This window comes from Prionailurus viverrinus, chromosome D4 (genome assembly GCF_022837055.1).
Source record: "Prionailurus viverrinus isolate Anna chromosome D4, UM_Priviv_1.0, whole genome shotgun sequence".
NCBI classification, from domain to species: domain Eukaryota; kingdom Metazoa; phylum Chordata; class Mammalia; order Carnivora; family Felidae; genus Prionailurus; species Prionailurus viverrinus.
The window spans coordinates 65,035,842-65,054,323 of record NC_062573.1 but is presented as its reverse complement, the minus strand read 5'-3'; the positions used below and the strand labels follow the sequence as shown (position 1 = coordinate 65,054,323).

General features: G+C 43.0%; 1 protein-coding gene and 1 long non-coding RNA gene across 4 annotated transcripts in view; both read left to right on the top strand.

Annotated features, from left to right (window-relative positions):
• Positions 1-18,200, top strand: part of LOC125150851 (uncharacterized) — a 176,285-nt gene extending 158,085 nt beyond the window's left edge. For all 3 annotated transcript variants that reach the window (XR_007146508.1, XR_007146506.1, XR_007146507.1), the window contains 4 exons: positions 11,833-11,934; positions 12,536-12,596; positions 12,827-12,893; positions 16,939-18,200. This is a non-coding gene — a long non-coding RNA (uncharacterized LOC125150851). The remainder of the gene's footprint in view (positions 1-11,832; positions 11,935-12,535; positions 12,597-12,826; positions 12,894-16,938) is intronic.
• LOC125150850 (spermatogenesis-associated protein 31D1-like) lies at positions 2,306-4,265 on the top strand. Its single transcript, XM_047831265.1, has one exon. The coding sequence runs from the start codon at positions 2,501-2,503 to the stop codon at positions 4,169-4,171; it is 1,671 nt and encodes a 556-aa protein (XP_047687221.1). The 5' UTR covers positions 2,306-2,500; the 3' UTR covers positions 4,172-4,265.
• Positions 18,201-18,482: the final 282 nt, after the last annotated feature.

The window sequence follows — 18,482 nt, the reverse complement described above, 5'->3', positions numbered from 1 at the left end:
AATCTACATTAACTCTCAAGGGTGGTCTTGTGACCTACGAAAGCCTGTTCTTTCTTGGGTCAATTTTGAACTGTGTATTTTATAATCAATCACTGCATTTATATGAAAAAGAAGTAATCCACTAAATTCTAAGTGGTGGATTTTTTTTATGATGGTAGGTTTTGGGGCCAATGTGCATTTGTGTCTACATGCCGAAACTTCTGCACTGCCTCCTCTGGAGTACCACAGCAGTTTATTAGATTAAGCTTGGGTCGTGAAGGAACGTTACATTCAGTTTATTTTAATGCAGGAGGGGTGAAGGCACACACTGTATTTCCATTAGATTTTCACAAAAAATCATTACTATCTCAATTGTTTGTAAGTTCACTTAGGCAAAAAAGAAAAGCACATTTTTTAAAAGTTTAGTTATTTTGAGAGAGAGAGAGAGAGAGAGAGAGAGAGAATGCATGCAAGATGGGGGAGGGACAGGGAGAGAGAGAGGGAGAGAGATAGAAGCCCAAGCAGGCTCCACGCTATCAGCATGAAACCCAATGTGGAGCTTGATCCCAAGAATGGTGAGATCATGACCTTAGCTGAAACCAAGAGTCAGAAACTTAATTGAGAGAGCCACACAGGCACCCCCAAAATCACACATTTTGAGGCAGTACTGGGTAAAATTTGGTGCTTATTGCAGCACTGCCTTCATACTAGAAGATGAGTTAGGGCCCTGGAAAGTAAGTCCCATATTGAATGTGTGAATTATGTTAAAACTGTGCAGGCTCCAAGTTTCCAAGCCTTCTGAGAGAACACACACACACACACACACGCACACGCACATGCACACACACATGCACACACATACATGAAAGAGAGGACTAAGGAGACAAGTCACCCTGCTTGGCCTCAGTTTCCAATTTGTAAAATGAGATAGCCAGACTAGAAGGTTCTCCAAGGTCCTTTCCAGCTCTGAGTGTAGGAGACAATCTCAAATCCTGTGCCTGTATTAGCCCTTTGTGGACAGGGAGATTAAAAACACAGGTGGCTCTCCTGCAAAACTTTAATTGCAGAGCTTTAATTAGAAAAAGAATCAAAATACTCTTTCGGATTATGTTTTCTTAATTTTATTTTTAATTGTATTTTTATTGTTTCCATTTTAAGAGAGAAATGAAAGCTGCAGTTTGCTGAAGTGCTGCCCCCGTTCCCCTGCCATACAACTGCCCTAGCAAGTTAACCTAAAACGGTTTCTAAAATGTATTTTTAATGAGAAACCAAGGTCCCTGAAATTTGTTGTGAACATTTTTTGCCCCTTTAGACCTCTTATGGGGCTCTGGAGTTTCCATAATTCATTGCCAAGAGCATGGCAAAGGATTTCGGCTTAGTTTAGTAATTACCTTGTGTTAGTCTCACTCAAAGTTCTTTTTCTCTTAATGGGTTAGGAGAGCCATTCAGAGGCTTTGATTCTAGTAATTAAAGTTGCAATGGGAGAGACACCTGTATGGCTCAGTCAATTAAGTGTCTGACTTCAGCTCAGGTCTTGATCTCAACACCTCATGAGAGTTCAAACCCCACGTTGGGCTCTTTGCTGACAGCTCAGAGCCTGGACCCTGCTTGGCATTCTGCGTCTCCCTCTCTCTGCCTGCTGCCCCTCTCCGCTTGCATTCTCTCTCTCTCTCATTCCCTCTCAAAAATAAACAAAAAAAATTTTCTGATGGGCAGGAAAGCTGAAGGTGCATGTAATGTTTAGCCTATTAAAATGGCCATATCCAGAGCTTACACAGGGTAAATTCTTACCAGAGACTCTGAATAGGACAGGTCAACATGAAAGAAGGCATGAGAAAATGACAGCGCTAAGGGAAGTCTGGGAGTATTCTTCCCTCTCCAAATTAGGTCCCACAATTAGAATGGACATTTTTTTTTTGCCCCCTGTCAATGGCATGAGGGAAAGATCTCCCCAAGTCTCCCTGTGTGCTTCCAGAATGCTGACTCACTCCCAGACTTCAAGGTGGAGCATGCAAATTAGACCACAGTTTCTCAAACTTGCTGTGGTGGAGGACCAGTTTGCTTCCTCCCCCTGCTCCCCATGTACTCTGGGCTGATACTTGCCTAAGACACAATGCAAATGAATCACGAAAACAATGACACACAAAACAAAGACAAACAAAATACAAACGTTGGATTTTATTACTCTGTAAAATTGCAATAGAAGGTTCTAACCATCCTCAATTTCTATACTTGGTGCAGATGCTGACAAAAATGTGGGAACAAGTATTGGCCCATTGACCACACTTTGAGTAGCACTGGCTAAGATCAGGGCAACAGTATTTTCTGGTTCCCAGTAATTATTTCAAGGGTGTTCTTATGACCCGAGCTAGTCCCATTCACCTGAATTTTGGGACTTAATTGAGAACACTGGGACAACAATTCTCTGTTTTTCCTGGGTGGATGCCATCTTGGGACCCCAAATCTAAATCTGGGGCTTTCAAATCCCTTAGAGGAAGCTCTAAGTCTCTATGGAGACAAAATGGAAAATTCAGCCCCCATCCTGGATCATTCGCTCCCTGCCACCTCAACTGTGGGCAAGGAAGAACAGGGAATCCCAGCAAAATCACCGCGTCCTATCAACCATGGGCTTGCAGAGGAAGTTCAGAAAATGAAGGATGGCAGACAGACTCTTCAACCTATCAGACATAGCAGCATAGGCAAAGCAAGCGAGACACAGACTGTGCCAGCCAACAGATGGCCCTCAAAGGAGCCCGCAAGGCAAGCTGGGACCAGGCGTGAGCCAAAGGATAAGACCATAAATCCCAGCGATAGAGTCAAGATGCAACAGGGCAAAATGGTGGTGAATCCAGAACCTGTTTCTGTGCCCAAAGTGTCCAGGGAGTTATTCAGGGCTGAGGAGCTAGATGGGCGTCAATCAAAACCTAGAGATAGCTTGACAACCAGCCAGACAGGAAGCCCCCAAATGATAAATGTGAATGCAAATAAGGACAAACGTACTGTGATCATTAAAAGCCACCCACCAAACACATCAATTCCCCAAGATCCTAATTTAACAGAACGGCTGTATAAGGAATTAAAGCTTAAGTTGGAGCAAAGACAGCAGAGCTGGGCCCAGAGCAAAGACAACGACCTGCCCCCCTCGACTTCCAAGGCCTCCCTGACTCATGACCAGGAGGACTCCAGTGGGGACATGGGAGCTTCCCAGGTGCTTCACGTCCGTGTGCAGGACACAGGAATTAGTACGGAACAGCAGCAGGATACTTGGGTCCCTAAGCATGTCTTAAGGAAGCACCAGCACAAGAATCTCCCACCAACTACAGAGACAGTGAGCCCTCCGTGTTCCAAAGCACAAGAGTTTGGTGGAGGGGATGCAGGGTTGGGGACATCCCAGCCTATAAGGAAGAGTTGCCCTCCTCGGGACGTGGCACTGGCAGAGAAGCCTGGGAGCCAATCCTCCCGCACCCTATCACAGAAGGATCAGCCTCCCCCTGAAAGCCTTTTTAGAAAAAAAGTGAAGGCTATTTTACAATGGCTGAATCCTGGCAGAAAGTGCAAAAGACAAGAAAACTCCCAGGAAAAGGGCATCCTGCCATGTGTGCAAAGCAGAGGCATGGTTCAACGTAGAGCTGCCTTTACTGGGAGGACCGAAGCTCAGAAACTCAGGAAAGATGTTGGGAAGTTCTTAGAAGAGAAGATGGGGCACCGGCATGCTACAGATAGCGCCTGTCCTCAACAGCCCCTTCTGTCCTCAGCCAAGTTTGGGAAACCTCGGAAGGAAGCACAAGTGCAGGCCCAGGCACAGCCTGCCCAGGGGCCTCCTCTCAGCTACAGGGCTCCCTCCTGTAAAGAGAGAAATACCAAGTCCTGTCACCAAGAAGCTGTCTTTGTGGGCCACAGCCATTCTCCAAGTATTAGACAGATCAGGCACAAGGGCAGACACCCCCAGGAAGCTGTGGCACTTAAGGGCCAGCTGTTGTGTCAGAACCATCACCTGTCTGTGCCCCACAGGGAGCCTGTGCCCCACCCACACTGCACCTGCAGGCATCAAGCTGGCCAGGGGCCTCCAGCCACTCTCACCACTGCTAAAGGCATGGTATTCAGAGATCTGTGTCTATTATTTAGACAGAAAACCCTTCTCCAGAATTTCCGGGGGTGGGGCGTGGAATTTCTCCCCCCAAATACCTTGTAAAGAATATTGATTCTTCCCAATAAATATTTCTCTAATACTGACGTCTGTTCTGTGTACTGTGTTGGGGGCATAGGTTTTGGGTAATTCAGGGCTTGTGTTAGTTCAGCTATTGCTGATTGCTTCAAGGGACTAATACCCTGAATCTCTTGAGAAATAGAGATCATGTGCTCCTAAAGCCCATTTGATGCAGTTTTAGGAGATAGGCTCTGTCTCCTATAGGTTAGCCTTAGTGAAAACGTATAGTAGTCCTCACCTTAACTGTCATCAACTGTTTTATAAACTTCAGAGCAAGTCTTGTGTATCTGAGCAGGATAAAAGACAGGTATAGATTTCAGATAATAATGATTAAGCCACAGTTTTTTTGTTGTTTTTTTTTTTTTATTCACAGTTAGTGTTACAGTGGCTTAATCATTATTTGGAAATCTGTAACCAGAGGATCCCACGGGGGGGTGAACTCTGAATGGGAGTGGTTGGGCTGTTCAGTGTTAAAAGAAAAACACTGCTAAAGCCCTCTTTAAAGACGATACAAGTGTGGTATCCTTTTGTCCAAGGTTATGCCATTGACCCTGCAGCATCTGAACATTAAGGTCACAGAAAGAATTCAGAGTCTGTGTGGAGCCTGAGAGTGACAATAGATGGAATATGGTCCAGAGCAGGGAACATGAAGAAGTGAGAAGGTACTGGAGGCTCTAACATCTATGTAGCTATACCAATAACGCAGCCTTCCAGTTCCTACATAATCTCAATTTAGCATCCTTTACTTCCCATCCAGTGCAGTTACTGCCACCCTGCAGAACTTAGTACTGGGAATACTTCTGCCATCAGGAATACTACAGTCTGATATTGTGTCCTTTTACCTCCTCCTCCTATCCTTCCAGCTTATATGTCCCCTGTTATCAACTCCACATGATTCATTTTCCAACTTCTTGTCTATCTACCAAGGTCTTGTCTTCCTGATCATCTATAAGGTAATCAACATTATAAAGCTCTAGTAGAGGGGTGCCTGGGTGGCTCAGTCAGTTAAGCAGCAGACTCTTGATCTCGGCTCAGGTCATGATCTTGTGGTTCATGAGTTTGAGTCCCGCATCAGGGATCCCTTGGGATTCTGTCTCTCCTCTCTGCCTCTCCCCCACTTGTGCTCACTTTCTATCTCTCTCAAAATAAACAAACATACATACAAAAAAAAGCCCCAGTACAGCATGGGGAATATAGTCAAAATGGAATTGTGATAGTTGTAGCTGCAGTTGTGGTGAGCACAGCATAGAGTTTTACACCTGAAACAAATGTGGCATTGTGTGTCGACTATGCTTCAATTATTTTTTTTTTTTTAATTTTTTTTTCAACGTTTATTTATTTTTTTGGGACAGAGAGAGACAGAGCATGAATGGGGGAGGGGCAGAGAGAGAGGGAGACACAGAATCGGAAACAGGCTCCAGGCTCCGAGCCATCAGCCCAGAGCCTGACGTGGGGCTCGAACTCACAGACCGCGAGATCATGACCTGGCTGAAGTCGGACGCTTAACCAACTGCGCCACCCAGGCGCCCCGACTATGCTTCAATTAAAAAAGAAAAAGGCTCTAGTACAAATGGGCCCCATCCAATCCCCTTCAACCCTTCTTGTCTGGCAAAATGTCATCTCTCTGCTTTTTCCAGAAATGTCTTTTTCTAAGTTACTGACTACTACTGGAAATCTCACAATTGAGTCTACTGATGCCACAAGAAATTCAGCCCCAGCAGTATCTGGAAATCATTCATCCACCCCACAAATACTTATCCCAGGTTTACATGCAAACAAAACAAATGGAGTTAGGTCACTATTTCCTTAGTCTGTTCTCTTCCCAATTCTACTCAAATGTATTTTAAATTTCCTCACTTTTCTCAACTTAGGCCACCTTTACTTGGCCCAGCAGATGTGCTGGACCACAGTTTACAGAGGAACTAGAAATCTGTGAGATGGGAGCTTTTCGTCAGAACACAACAAACACAACAAAACAAAATCTTCCAAAAATATTTCCCTATTCCTCTCTCCTTCCCAGTGCAAAAGGAATTACTCTTTATTGAGAAATAGCTAAATTATAGTCTTGATGGACTGATCTTCCCTTGACAGGTCTCCTTCTGCCCCCCTCCCTGTCCTTATGAGGCACCCAAGCTCTTTTATTTTTTTAAAGATTTTTACTACAGAAATGTTTAACATGCACAAAAGCAGCTAGAACAATATAACTTCCCACACACCCCTCACCCAAGTTGCACTATTGTCATTTGGCAGGTGTGATTATGATTAAAGTGCAAAAGCCCCCTTAAACACCTTACCATCTAGGGGCTCCTGGGTAGCTCAGCCGGTTACATATCCAATTCTAGGTTTAGGCTCAGGTCATGATCTCACGGTTCATGAGTTTGAGCCCCACATTGGCTCTGCAGAGAGCCTGTTTGAGATTCTCTCTCCTTCTCCCTCTCTGTCTCTGCCCTCGCCTGCTCAACTCTCTCTCAAAATAAATAAACATGGATTCTTTTGAGGAAATATGAGGGGTAGGTCTGCTTCTGAGTTTGTTTCTCATTTCATAAAGGTAAAAATGCACTACTGGGGAAAACAGCAGCTGAAGGCAGAGTAGATCTTGGGGATGTAGATCTCTGGGGATGATGTGGGGTCCAAAGGGAGATCACCAAACCAGTAAAAGGGGTCTCAGGTAATATCAGGGAAACAGGTGGAATATGAAGATTTCACTAAGGTAAATATATGTGGTGAATAGGTGGAGTTAGAAGGTAGGTTGGAGGCATCTGAAGGGCCATGGAAGGATGGACAGATCTGCTGGGTTGGATGGTGGGTGAAGGGTTGCATGTGAGTTTCTCTCTTACGTTGTCCCCTCCCCCACCCTCAAGAACCTTTGGTATCTAAGCTAAAGCTCTGTAACATTGGCTTGGAACTCTAGTCTAGAACATGTACTCTCAATGCCCAGCTGCCTGAGGCAGCAATACATTTCCAATTATATGAACCATCTTCGTCTAAGACACCTTAGTGCACTATGGCTGAAATCCAATTCAACTTGTTAGGTATTTCCATTCCTGCCTTCCTGTGTGGGGTGGGGGTCCTTCTTCTGGTGCTGTGCTACATAAAGAAGAATCCGTGTTTGCCAATATTTTGGAAACACAGAGACATCAATCAGGTAAGTAGAGTCCCTCAGAGATATTAAATCTTTTCAAATAGTTGCATTTAAAGTTATCAACTTCCAACTATTGCTTTTGCTGAATCTTACAAATTTTGATTAAGTTGTATTTTAATTTTCATTTAGTTTAAAATAGTTTTTTCTCTTGAGATTTCTTCCTTGACCCATGTATTAGTAGTGTGTTATTTAATTTCCAAACATTTTGGAATTTCCAGCTATCTTTCTGTAATTGATTTCTAGTTTAATTCTATTCTGGTCTGAAAACATACTTTGTGTGATTTCTACTTTACATTTGTTAAGGTGTGTTTTGTGGCCCAGAATGTGGTCCATCTTGTGAATGTTCCATGTGAGTGTGAGAAAAATGTGTATTCTGCTGTTGAATGAAGTATTCTATAAATGTCAGATCAAGTTGATTGATGGTGTTGTTCACGTCAACTATCTTTACTGATTTTCTGCCTGCTGAATCTAGACATTTCTGATGGAGGGCTATTGAAATCTCCAACCATAACAATGATTAATCCATTTTTTCTTACAAGTTCTACCAGTTTTTGCTCACATATTTTGATGCTATGTGTTACATGTGTACATGGTAAGGAGTGTTATGTCTTCTTGGAGAATTGACCTCTTTACTGTTATGTAATGCTCCTCTTTATCCTTGATAATTTTCATTCTTGTGAAGTCTGCTTTATCTGAAATTAATATAATTACTCTTGATTTTTATTTTTATGTATGTATGTATGTATGTATGTATGCATGTATTTTTAGTTAGTGTTAGCAGGTACATTTTTTTCTGTCCTTTTGCTTTTAATCTATCTATACCTTTATATTTAAAGTGGGTATTTTATAAACAACATATAATTAGGTCTCGTCTTTTTACCCACTCTGACAGTTTTCTCTGTCTTTTAATTGGTGAATTTAGACCACTTCCATTTAGTGGTCTTTTAAATATAGTTGGATTAATATCTACTTTGTAACTGTTTAGTATTCATTGTACCTATTCATTTTTTCTTCCCCTGTTTTTCAGTTTTTATGTTTTTTTTAAATCTTTTTTAATGTTTCTTTATTATTGAGAGACAAGAGTATGAGCAGGGGAGGGGCAGAGAGAGGAAAAGACACAAAATCCGAAGCAGGCTCAAACTGATGCAGGGCTCAAACTCACAAACCAGGAGATCATGACCTGAGTTGAAGTCGGACACTTAACTGAGCCACCCAGGCACCCCAGTTTTTATCTGATTTTAAGCAAACATTATATGTGATTCTATTTTCTCACTTTTGTTAATACATCAGTTATTCTTTGTTAAAAAATGTTTTTTTTTTTTAAGAGGGAGAGAGCACAGGCAGTAGAGGGGGCGGGGTGGGGGAGAGAGAGAAAGAGAGAGAGAATTCCAAGCAGACTCCACACCCAATGCAGAGCTCAATGCAGAGATTCATCTCACAACCCTGAGATTATGACCTGAGACAAAATCAATGGTGTGATGCTTTACTGACTAGTCACCCAGGCGCTCCTGTTAAAAAATATTTTCGTGGTTGCCCTAGATTTTGTAGTATACATTTACAACTGTTACATAACACTATACCACTTAATAGGTAGTGCAGGAGTTTCTAATTCCTCCTGTCCCCTGTAACACTGATGTCATTCATTTCACTTATCCATATAATGTAATGATCCAGCACATTATCATCATTATTATTGGGCCAATTGAGAGTAAGATGAATAAAGGTTTTATTTTTTCTTCCTTCATTCCTTCTCTTCCTTTTCATCTGAGTATTTTCCTTCTCCCTGAGGAAGTTATTTTAACATTATTGCAGGGCAGGTCTGCTGCTGCTGAATTCTCAGTTTTTATTTGCCTGAGTTTTGATTTCTCTTTCAGTTTTGAAGGATAATATCGCTAGATATAAATTTCTTGATTTGTGGTTTTTTCTTTCAACACCAAATATTTCACTCCAGTCTCATACTTGCATGGTTTATGATAATAGGTCATAATTCTTATCTTTTTTTCCTCTAGAGGTGGGTTTTTATTTTTGTCGGGATTCTTTAAAGATTTTATCTTTTTGTTTCCTACATTTGGAAAATGATATGTCCAGGTATAAGCTTTTTTAGTATTTTTCTGCTTGGTGTTCTCTGAGCTTCTACAATGTATAGTTAATCTGCCATTAATTTCACTAAACTCTTGGCCATTCTTACTTCAAATATCTCTTCTGCTCTATTGTTCTTCTAGTATTCCAATGACACATATGTTACACATTTTGAAACACAATTCTTGGGTATTCTATGTTTTAGCATTAAAAAAATTATTTTTCTCTTTGAGTTTTAGCTTGGAACATTTCTACTGCTATGTCTTCAAATTCACTTGTTCTTTCCTTGACCATATGCAACCTACAGATGAGTCAATCAAAGGCATTCTTCATTTGTCATAGTGTTTTGGGTTTCTAACATTTCCTTTTGATTCTTAGAGTTTCCCCTTTTTCTGCTTATATTCCTCATCTTTTCTTGTGTGTTGTCTACTTTTTCCACTAATATAATAATCAGTTACTTTAGACTCTGTACAATAATTCTGAAACCTGTGTCATATCTGAATGTGCACCTGATGCTTGGTTTGTCTATTCAGATTGCTTTTTTCTTGCCTTTTAGCATGCCTTGCATTTTTTCTTTGAAAGCCAAATAATAGGAGTATTATAAGTATTATAATAAGAGTATTATAATAGGAACTGAAATAGTGTGAAGGCTTATGTTAACCTGGCTAGGTGTTGAGCTGTGTTTAATATTTACTGTAGCTATACATGTCAGAGTCTTTAATTTCCTCTAGTGTCGTTATTTTTTGTCTCCCCTAGTGTCGGTAGGTTTCACTAAATGTCCCTACGTAGCGCCTATACCTTGCAGCTCTTTTCAGCTATGATCCTGTTGATATGGTGATAAGATTTTGGGGAGGGGATATAATTAAATGTCAGTCTTTTTTTTTTTAATTTTTTTTTCAACGTTTATTTATTTTTGGGACAGAGAGAGACAGAGCATGAATGGGGGAGGGGCAGAGAGAGAGGGAGACACAGAATCGGAAACAGGCTCCAGGCTCTGAGCCATCAGCCCAGAGCCCGACGCGGGGCTCGAACTCATGGACCGGGAGATCGTGACCTGGCTGAAGTCGGCCGCTTAACCGACTGCGCCACCCAGGCGCCCCTAAATGTCAGTCTTTTAATGGGTCTGTGTCCCTGGGTTGTGATGTTCACAAGTGTATTGAAATTTTTTTGTTTGTTTTGAGTCAAGTCTAGAAGGTGCTGCTGTAGTTGAGTAATCTACTTTCTCTCATGTGACATAAGGTTCTGATAGTCTATTCCCCTGCTGAGTAGGCTTCTGTTATGAAGAACTCGGAATATTTCACAATGTTTTCAAAATGGTTACATTTATCTCCAACCCTACACTCCCTTGCCAGAAACAGGAGCATTTTTTCCTAGCTCCTTACTGTGAGAACCAGGTGGGGTTCCTGGTAATAAAACTCATGAATAAGCAGGGGAACTCCATTATATCGTGACACCAGGAGTTTCTCAATCTCATGCTAGCCCACATGCATCCTCCAGCAATTTGTCCAAGTGTCTATTCAAGTGTTCCCACAAGGAGAGCAATCCCAAATCTCCAGTGGTTTCTGTTCCAGGTAAGCTGATCTTAACTGTGATTCGGTGTATTCACACTCTGTGAAGATTTAGGGTAATAGCTTTGCCACTATGGCTCCAAGAAAAGTCATTGATTTTCAGTTTGTTCAGCTTTTTGCTTCTTTCAAAGACTAAAGTGATGATTTCCAGGCTTTTACAATGTGAGAACTGGAACCAGAAGTTGCCCTTCAGAGAATGACTCTTTATATTCCTGTTCTTCATCCCACATTTCTAAATGAGTTTGGTTGGGTCACAGAGACACCTAAAATGGGAAGTTTAAGAAACTAGACATTCACTCCTCCAGGAAAAGAGATTTGGCAGGGCTACAGGTTAAGGAACGACTAAGGTTTCCAACTGAAGCTCACAGACTATCTGGATGGGGTGGCGGGTCTCATGTAAATTCCCAGACATAGTGATTCCATAGTCCTAGATCAGGTTATTTAGAGAGTACGGGATCTGTGTAAGAGAACAAAGCTCCACAGCACTTGATCAAGAGTCACATTCCCATGTTTGGCATCACTTGACCAAGCCTTCCTTCACTGATCAGGAGAACAGTGCTGAGCCTCTAAGAGCCTCTGAACAAAGACTGGGGTCTGAATTGTGTCCCAGGATACAGGATCCTACCTGAAGGAGCACAGATGTGACTGTTGGCCTCAGTTTCTATTTCCTCAATGAACTTATGGTTGACAATATTAAGTGTGGGCCCCACAGACAAAACACTTCCTTCAGTTTTTCCAAGTAGTAAATATGGAAAACATTTTATTATCTTTAAAAATTGATAAATCAAGGACACAAAATTATATTACTTAAAATAGAGTCATAATATTTATGGATGATAAATGTCCCTTTTTCCTAGAGAGAAGAGAGACAGAGAAATGAGTCCTAGCTCCTCATTCTTTTACTTTTATTCTGGTATCAGGCCAGTGCCAAGAGAGGCAGAAAAGTTGGACACTGAAAGGTAAGGTTCTGCCTATTCCACCTGAGCTCTCCAAGAGTGATCCTTCCTGTCCTTTCCATGAGGTCCCAGGTCCATGATCTCTGAGGATGTCAGTTGCTAGACAGTCCCTACCAGAAAAATAGGCCTCACAGAAGAGGCTCATGGAAAGGCATTCATTCAGTGCCCAAGACCCTTCTCAGTTTCCTTGCTCTGCCCATCCCTGAGCACAAAACAGTGATGGACCTGGTCAATGGGTATTGCCCAATAGGTGGCCATATGACTGTCAAGAGTCTGAACTTCTGTCCCCTGATTTTCTGAAAGGCCTGTGACATCATGGATATTCAGATTCCTCTTTGAAGTAATCATTGACCTATGTTCCTCATAGGGTTTTTTTCAACGTCACATGGGATAATATATATGAAAGTCCATTGTGAATGATAAAAAAAAAAAAAACATACCTATATGAGTCTTGTTATTATTATTATCATTGACTATGTGATTTATATCCTCATTCTTAGGGCTCTCCAAGTCCAATCTACCAAGGGTATCACTTAAAGGAAACCATACTCAGCCTCTCATAATATCTCTTGCTTCTACTTTCATCAATCTCCTCATTTTCCAGGCTGGAAAACTTGCCAGAGTGAAGCTGAGGAGGCAAGAAAGGTGATTTCTCTTCTGCAAAGGTGACTAAATATTACCTTCTTTCCTGACACCCCCGCCCCCCTTTTTTAGCAGAGTCTATGAATTTCTAGGGCTTCAGGGAAGCCTGGGATTGACAAGGGATAGAAAATCCTCAGAGTCAGAATGTGAAAGCCTTTGGGATGGGGGGTGGCACTACTTTTGCCAGAATTGCCAGAGCCACATATGTTTGTTTTGGCCATGGCTGCAGCTTTGTACCTCCTGTCTCCTGCAGCCCCCTGTGCCGGCATCATGATACCATGCACTTTCGTCAACTGTGATGTCCAGACCCCTTCTGTGAGGTGTGTAATAGTACAACTGCTGAGGTCAATCGGCTGCTGTTCCTGGAGGTCCTGGAAGACGCTACTCCCTCTGTGATCCCCTTGGCTGCCACAGCTCCTGTGACTGACTCATCATTCAGTCCATCCCTTGCCTTCACAGCAGTCCCTCCAGGACACCTAAAACCAGCCCCTTTGCCTGAGCCTTCGCCACCCCCACTCCTTTTTCTCACCTAACTTTTTCTTACCCTCACTACCAGGTCACCCTCAGACACCAGAGTCTTTTCCTCCTTTGAATTCCAAATTCCCAATGGGCCATTCCACACCCCAACCCCTTGCCTTTCCCCCCTCCTACTACATGACGTTCAGAAAGGGGATCCTATTGCCCAAGCAGAGTTCACTTTACCTCTGAATATCATCTTCTCTCTTGACCCCACCATTTTCCAAGATGTCAACCTCTTACTACGTCTGTCCCAGACAAAGATCCCTGTGATTCATTTCTTTGGCACCATGCAACACTGATCCTGTCTGTTTCACCACCGCTAGAATGCACTTTAACTGTACCTCAATCTAAATCGATTTCCATCTCCTTGAAGCCTGTTCCAGAAGACTCATCTCCAGACAGACCACCCTGGTGGGTGGTCTGCCTGTATCCCAACAATCAGAGGTAGTGGCCATTCAAGACCGTCAATTTCAGAATTCTCCTGTTGGAAGGCTCAAGCCAAGAACATGTTCCTCCCCACATTATCACACTCTGATTTTCAGCAAAGGCAACTTTACTTCCATCTACCAGAAACCCATCTCTGGAGAGACTCTGTTAACAAGCACAAGGAGGCCAGTGGAGTTTCCTTCTTTGGCCTTAACATCTAGGCAGTCTTAGAGAGACAAATGAAAAAAAGAATGCCTTTCCAGATTTTAGAGAGGAAAGAAAAGAAGAGGGACCATTTTCAAAACAATGTGGTCAGAATACCAATGGACATCTTCAGTGAATTTACTGCAGCCATTCGATGTACAGGTCACCACAGCCCCCAAAACAGCTAGAATGTTGTAGGCAAACTGGAGCACCTGCACATTTGTCAGCAGCTCCTCTGTATCAAGTGTTTGGGGGAAAACTTGAATCAGAAACATGGCCAGCTCTTCTGGGGTCTTCCCTTTTTGCATAATGAGTCCTTAGCAGCCACACTCTTGGGTTTCTAGTAGTAATTCCCCATAAGAGTCTCACTTTGTCTTATTCAATGGGCTCTATAATGCTTCCACAGTCAAAATGCAGGATCAAGAATCTCTACCACTTCCTCATTCCCATCACCTACCTCTCCCTAGTGTATATCCCCAACCCTTGCCTCAAACCCTGTCCCAATCCCAGCCCCTACCTTTCACTCCAGTGAACCCTCAAGCCCACCTTCAACCCTGCATACCAATCATACCATCTTCTTCTTCATCCCAGAATAGGGACTGTGGAGTGTCTTTCTCCATAGATCGAAGAATGAGTCAGACTCTCCTATCTTGACTGAAAATCAACACCCGGAGTGGCACATGTTGAAGAAGCACCAGGAAAGTTTGTGGGGTTTAGTGCCTGGTTCCAAAACTCTCATGAAGCCATTTGTCCTCAAGTTCCCAACTTTGCATTGTTTAGCTGGTCATCCCATGCCAATGGTCTCCGTCCTTCCTGGCCATTTTCATATTACCTATGAAACCCAGGAGAAACTGGAGTTTCAAGGTCCAAGGAAGGTAATCCCATACTGGTACCTCCATGCCTGTAGAAATCTAGAGTCTCTAGTATTGATAGAGCTTCAGTGTATGAGCAAAAAGGCAGACATGTCTGAGCAAAAAGGCAGACATGTTTGCTCAAAATTCTCTGAGCTTCAGGACCATAGTAGCAAGGATTTAGCAAAGACTGAATTGAGTTTCCTAGGAAGTTTCCATGAAAGGGTCCCAACAGAGTTCTAGCTATGGATGAGTATGATGAGGAATCTTGGGTATATCCTAGAGAAGAGCCCAGAAGTCAGCCCTCAAAGGGTCTCAGAATGCTACCTAGCGAAGGGTCTTAGGGCTGCCTCAGAGACAAAAAGTAACTGTGTGTGTCATTCAAGGATCACTCATGGAATGAATTACCAAATGACTCAAGGAAGGACACAGACCAGAATCAAATGAAATCTGACCTTAGATTACATTTGAACAAGAAATTTTGGTAGATTACTGCGGGTAGGATTCCTACAGGTGTGTAGGATTCCTACAGGTGTGTGTTGTTCATGGCTGGCTGATGACAATGCACTGCCTTTGTGTGGGAGTTCCCAGACTAAAATGGAAAACACAAATCAAAAAAGACAATGGTGGGTAGGGTTTGCTGCCAGATTACCATTCTGGAGCCTTCCTTTCTCGATCCCAATACCCGACGGCTGCTAGAGGCCCATATTGTAAGATTTCAGATGAGTCAGAGGTGGGGTCTACCACTCAGGGTTCTTGAATCCATAAAATTCTATATGTTGAGAGAAGCCACAACATGGCCTCTTCCCCAATTAGACATTCCCTCCTCAGCCATGCATATTTCTCTAGTGGATTCCAAAGCTGAGTTTTCGAACCCCCGTGAGAGAAGCTCTAAAACTTTTCATGGCAACAGGATGAGAACAACAAATTCAGTCCCCATCCTGGATCATTCTCTCCCTGCCATGTCACCTATGGGCAATGAAGGACAGAGGGCCCTGAAAGCATCACTCTCTGACACCAACCATGAGCTTGCAGAGGGTATCCAGACAGCTGCGTATGGAAGTCAGACTTTTCAGCCCCTTATGTACAGCATCATAGCTCAAGTGAGACAGAGGGCGGCTGTACTAGACAGCAGATGTCGCCCAGAGGTGCCCCCAAAGCAAGCTGAAGCTGGACATGAGCCAAAGGATGAGAATGTCAGTCCTAGCGATAGAACTGAAATGGCTCAGGGCAGAGTGATGGTGCAGAAGAATTTAGGCCATTTTGCAAAGCACAACTTGTCCAGGGGCGTATTCAACACCGAGGGCTATGTACTCTTCAATCCCAATCTTGTGAAGTCTTGACAACCAGTGAGTTGGAAAGCTCCAAAATGACAAATGTCAATTTGAGTGAGGTAGAAGCTGTGCCAATCACTGAACATTCTTCACCAAAAACACTGGCTCCCCAAGATTCTAAACTATCAGACTTTGAAAGACATCTCTTTAGTGAGTTACAGTTGAATTTCGAGAGGGTAGAGCACAGTCAGGCTCAAGAGTTTCCTACTGACATGCCCCTTAATTCAGATAGCTTGATGTACAAGGCCCCACTGACTCAGTTCCACAGTGACTGTAGTGGGGATATGGGAGCATCCCAGGTGCTGCATGTCCACTTGGAGGACAATACAGTACGGAGCAGCAGCAGGAGTCCTGGCACTCTAAGCTGGTCTTAGGTAAGTGCCAGCCTAAGAATTTTCCACAAAGAAAAAGTGCAGAGAAAGTGAGACCTCAGGGTTCCAAAGCAGGAAAATGTAGAAGGGAGGATTCAGGGGTAGGGACATCTGTAGCCAGAAAGAAGAGCCACCGTGTTGAGGACAGAAGATTAGAGAGTGCTTCCTCACCTGTGTCACAGAATGAACAGTTTCCTCCCAAGAGTTACTTCAGAAAAAAGATGAGGGAATTTATTAAGTGGATCAAGTCCAAGCAGAAAATCACAAAGCAGGAAATTTCCAGAACCAAGACCCAGTTGAAAGTGTGACTGCTCTTGTGAGTGCTGGGCTCATGAGCTCATGATTACTATTGAGAAAAACCTAGAAGAGAAGGTGGCATGTAGGTATGAATCTGAGGCCTCAGAGTTAAGCCCGCAGAAGGAAGAACTGTAGGCCCAGGTAGAGTCTAACAGGACATATCCCTCCAATATTGGGCTTTCTCTGACCCACAACATGATAAACAGGCAAATATTGTTATATAGCCAAGAAGCTATCTCTGTTGAACAGAACTGTCTTACAAGTGTCAGGCAGAACAGAGAAAGGATCAGACACTCCCAGATACTTGGCACTTTTAAGGAGCAGCTATTAAGCCAGTCAACCCCCTTCTCCTCTGCCTTCCAGGGAGCCTGTGTGTCATCCAAGCCCTACCTGTGTGCATCAATTACGCGAAGTCCTTCCAGCCACCCTGACCACTGATGAAAGTACTATGTTCAGAGCTGACTCTTCTATTCGAGCAGAAAACGCTTCTCCATCACTTCCAGGGAGCAGAAATTTCCCTACAGAAATTGTTTTGTACTTGCTGAGAAAGCCTTATAATTTTCACGATAACTTATCCTCCTATGAAAACTACCTTTCTTCAATACAACCAAGAATATTAATCCTCCTCAATACATTTTTGTTCTAACAAGAGAGTGCGGTTCTCTGTGTATTGCACTGGGACTGTGAGGTGGTGCTGGGCATGGGAGTGGGGACTCTTGCTTTGGAAAAGGAAGGAGAGAGTTCTGCTCTTACTGATTTCCTCTTTGGGTTTCTCAATCCAAAGAAAGAAGCCTGACAGTGGCCTTCTCAGTTTTATCCTGGGGCCCTTTATTTGACCCTGCTCAGGTGTCCTGAATTTTTTTTCATAAAAAGTACAAAAGGCTTACTCTGAAAATGTTCAGGCCTTCACCAAGTGAGAAAACCCCTTAAAGTCTACACCTTGGCTCCACCTGTTTGTTCATCTGCTCCCAAAGTATCCTGACATATATATAGCTGTAGGGTGCGATGAGGTACTATGGCATGTAGGCATCACCTCCTGGAGACTACTCAGGGCTTATGAGAGCACAGGGATACCATTTTGGCCTGAGAGAACACAAGATCGTCTTTGAGCATGAAGACAGCACCTCCAGGATGTTGTCAGGGAAGCTGTGCTCCTATATGGTGCCTGCTTTCCCAGACATGCTACATTTTACACCAAAGTGACAGTAATTTAGAGGTGCATTAGTTATGAATTGCTGTGTAATGGATATCCCAAAATTTAGTGGCTTAAAAATACATATTTATCATCTGACAATTTTTGTGGGTCAGAATCTCAGGCTAGGCCTATCTGGATTTTCTGCTTCAGGGTCTCAGAAGGCTGTAATTAACATGTCAGCTGAGGCTAGGTTCTCATGTGAAGGCGTGACTGGGGAAGAACCCACTTCTGTATTCACTTACAGTTGTTGGCAGGATGCATGCCTCAAAGCCAGTTGGACTGAGATCCTCAATACGTTGTTGGCCCTTGGTGGGAGTTGGCTAGTTCCTTGTCATGTAGGCTTTTCCAACATGGCAACTTACTTTATGAAGGTTGGGAAAGTGTTTGTAAACAAGACAGAAGTTATAATCTTTTATAAACTAATAATGAAAATGACGTCCCATTACCTTTCCTTTATTCTATTAGAGGCAAATCACTATGGTCAACCAATGCTCAAGGAGAGGGGTGATTACACGAAGGTGTAAACTTCAGGAGGTAGAGGTCACTGGAATCTTAGAAGTCTTCCTAAGGCAAGGGTTTCTTCTTGGACACCCTACTCAGTTCACTGAAGCAAAAGTGGCCAAAGGTGCCAAGTGGATGCTTCTCCTCATCTATATCCATGTCCTCAAGGTCAAAGCTGTTTAATGGCTATGTGGAGTGGCAGCTGGTAAGA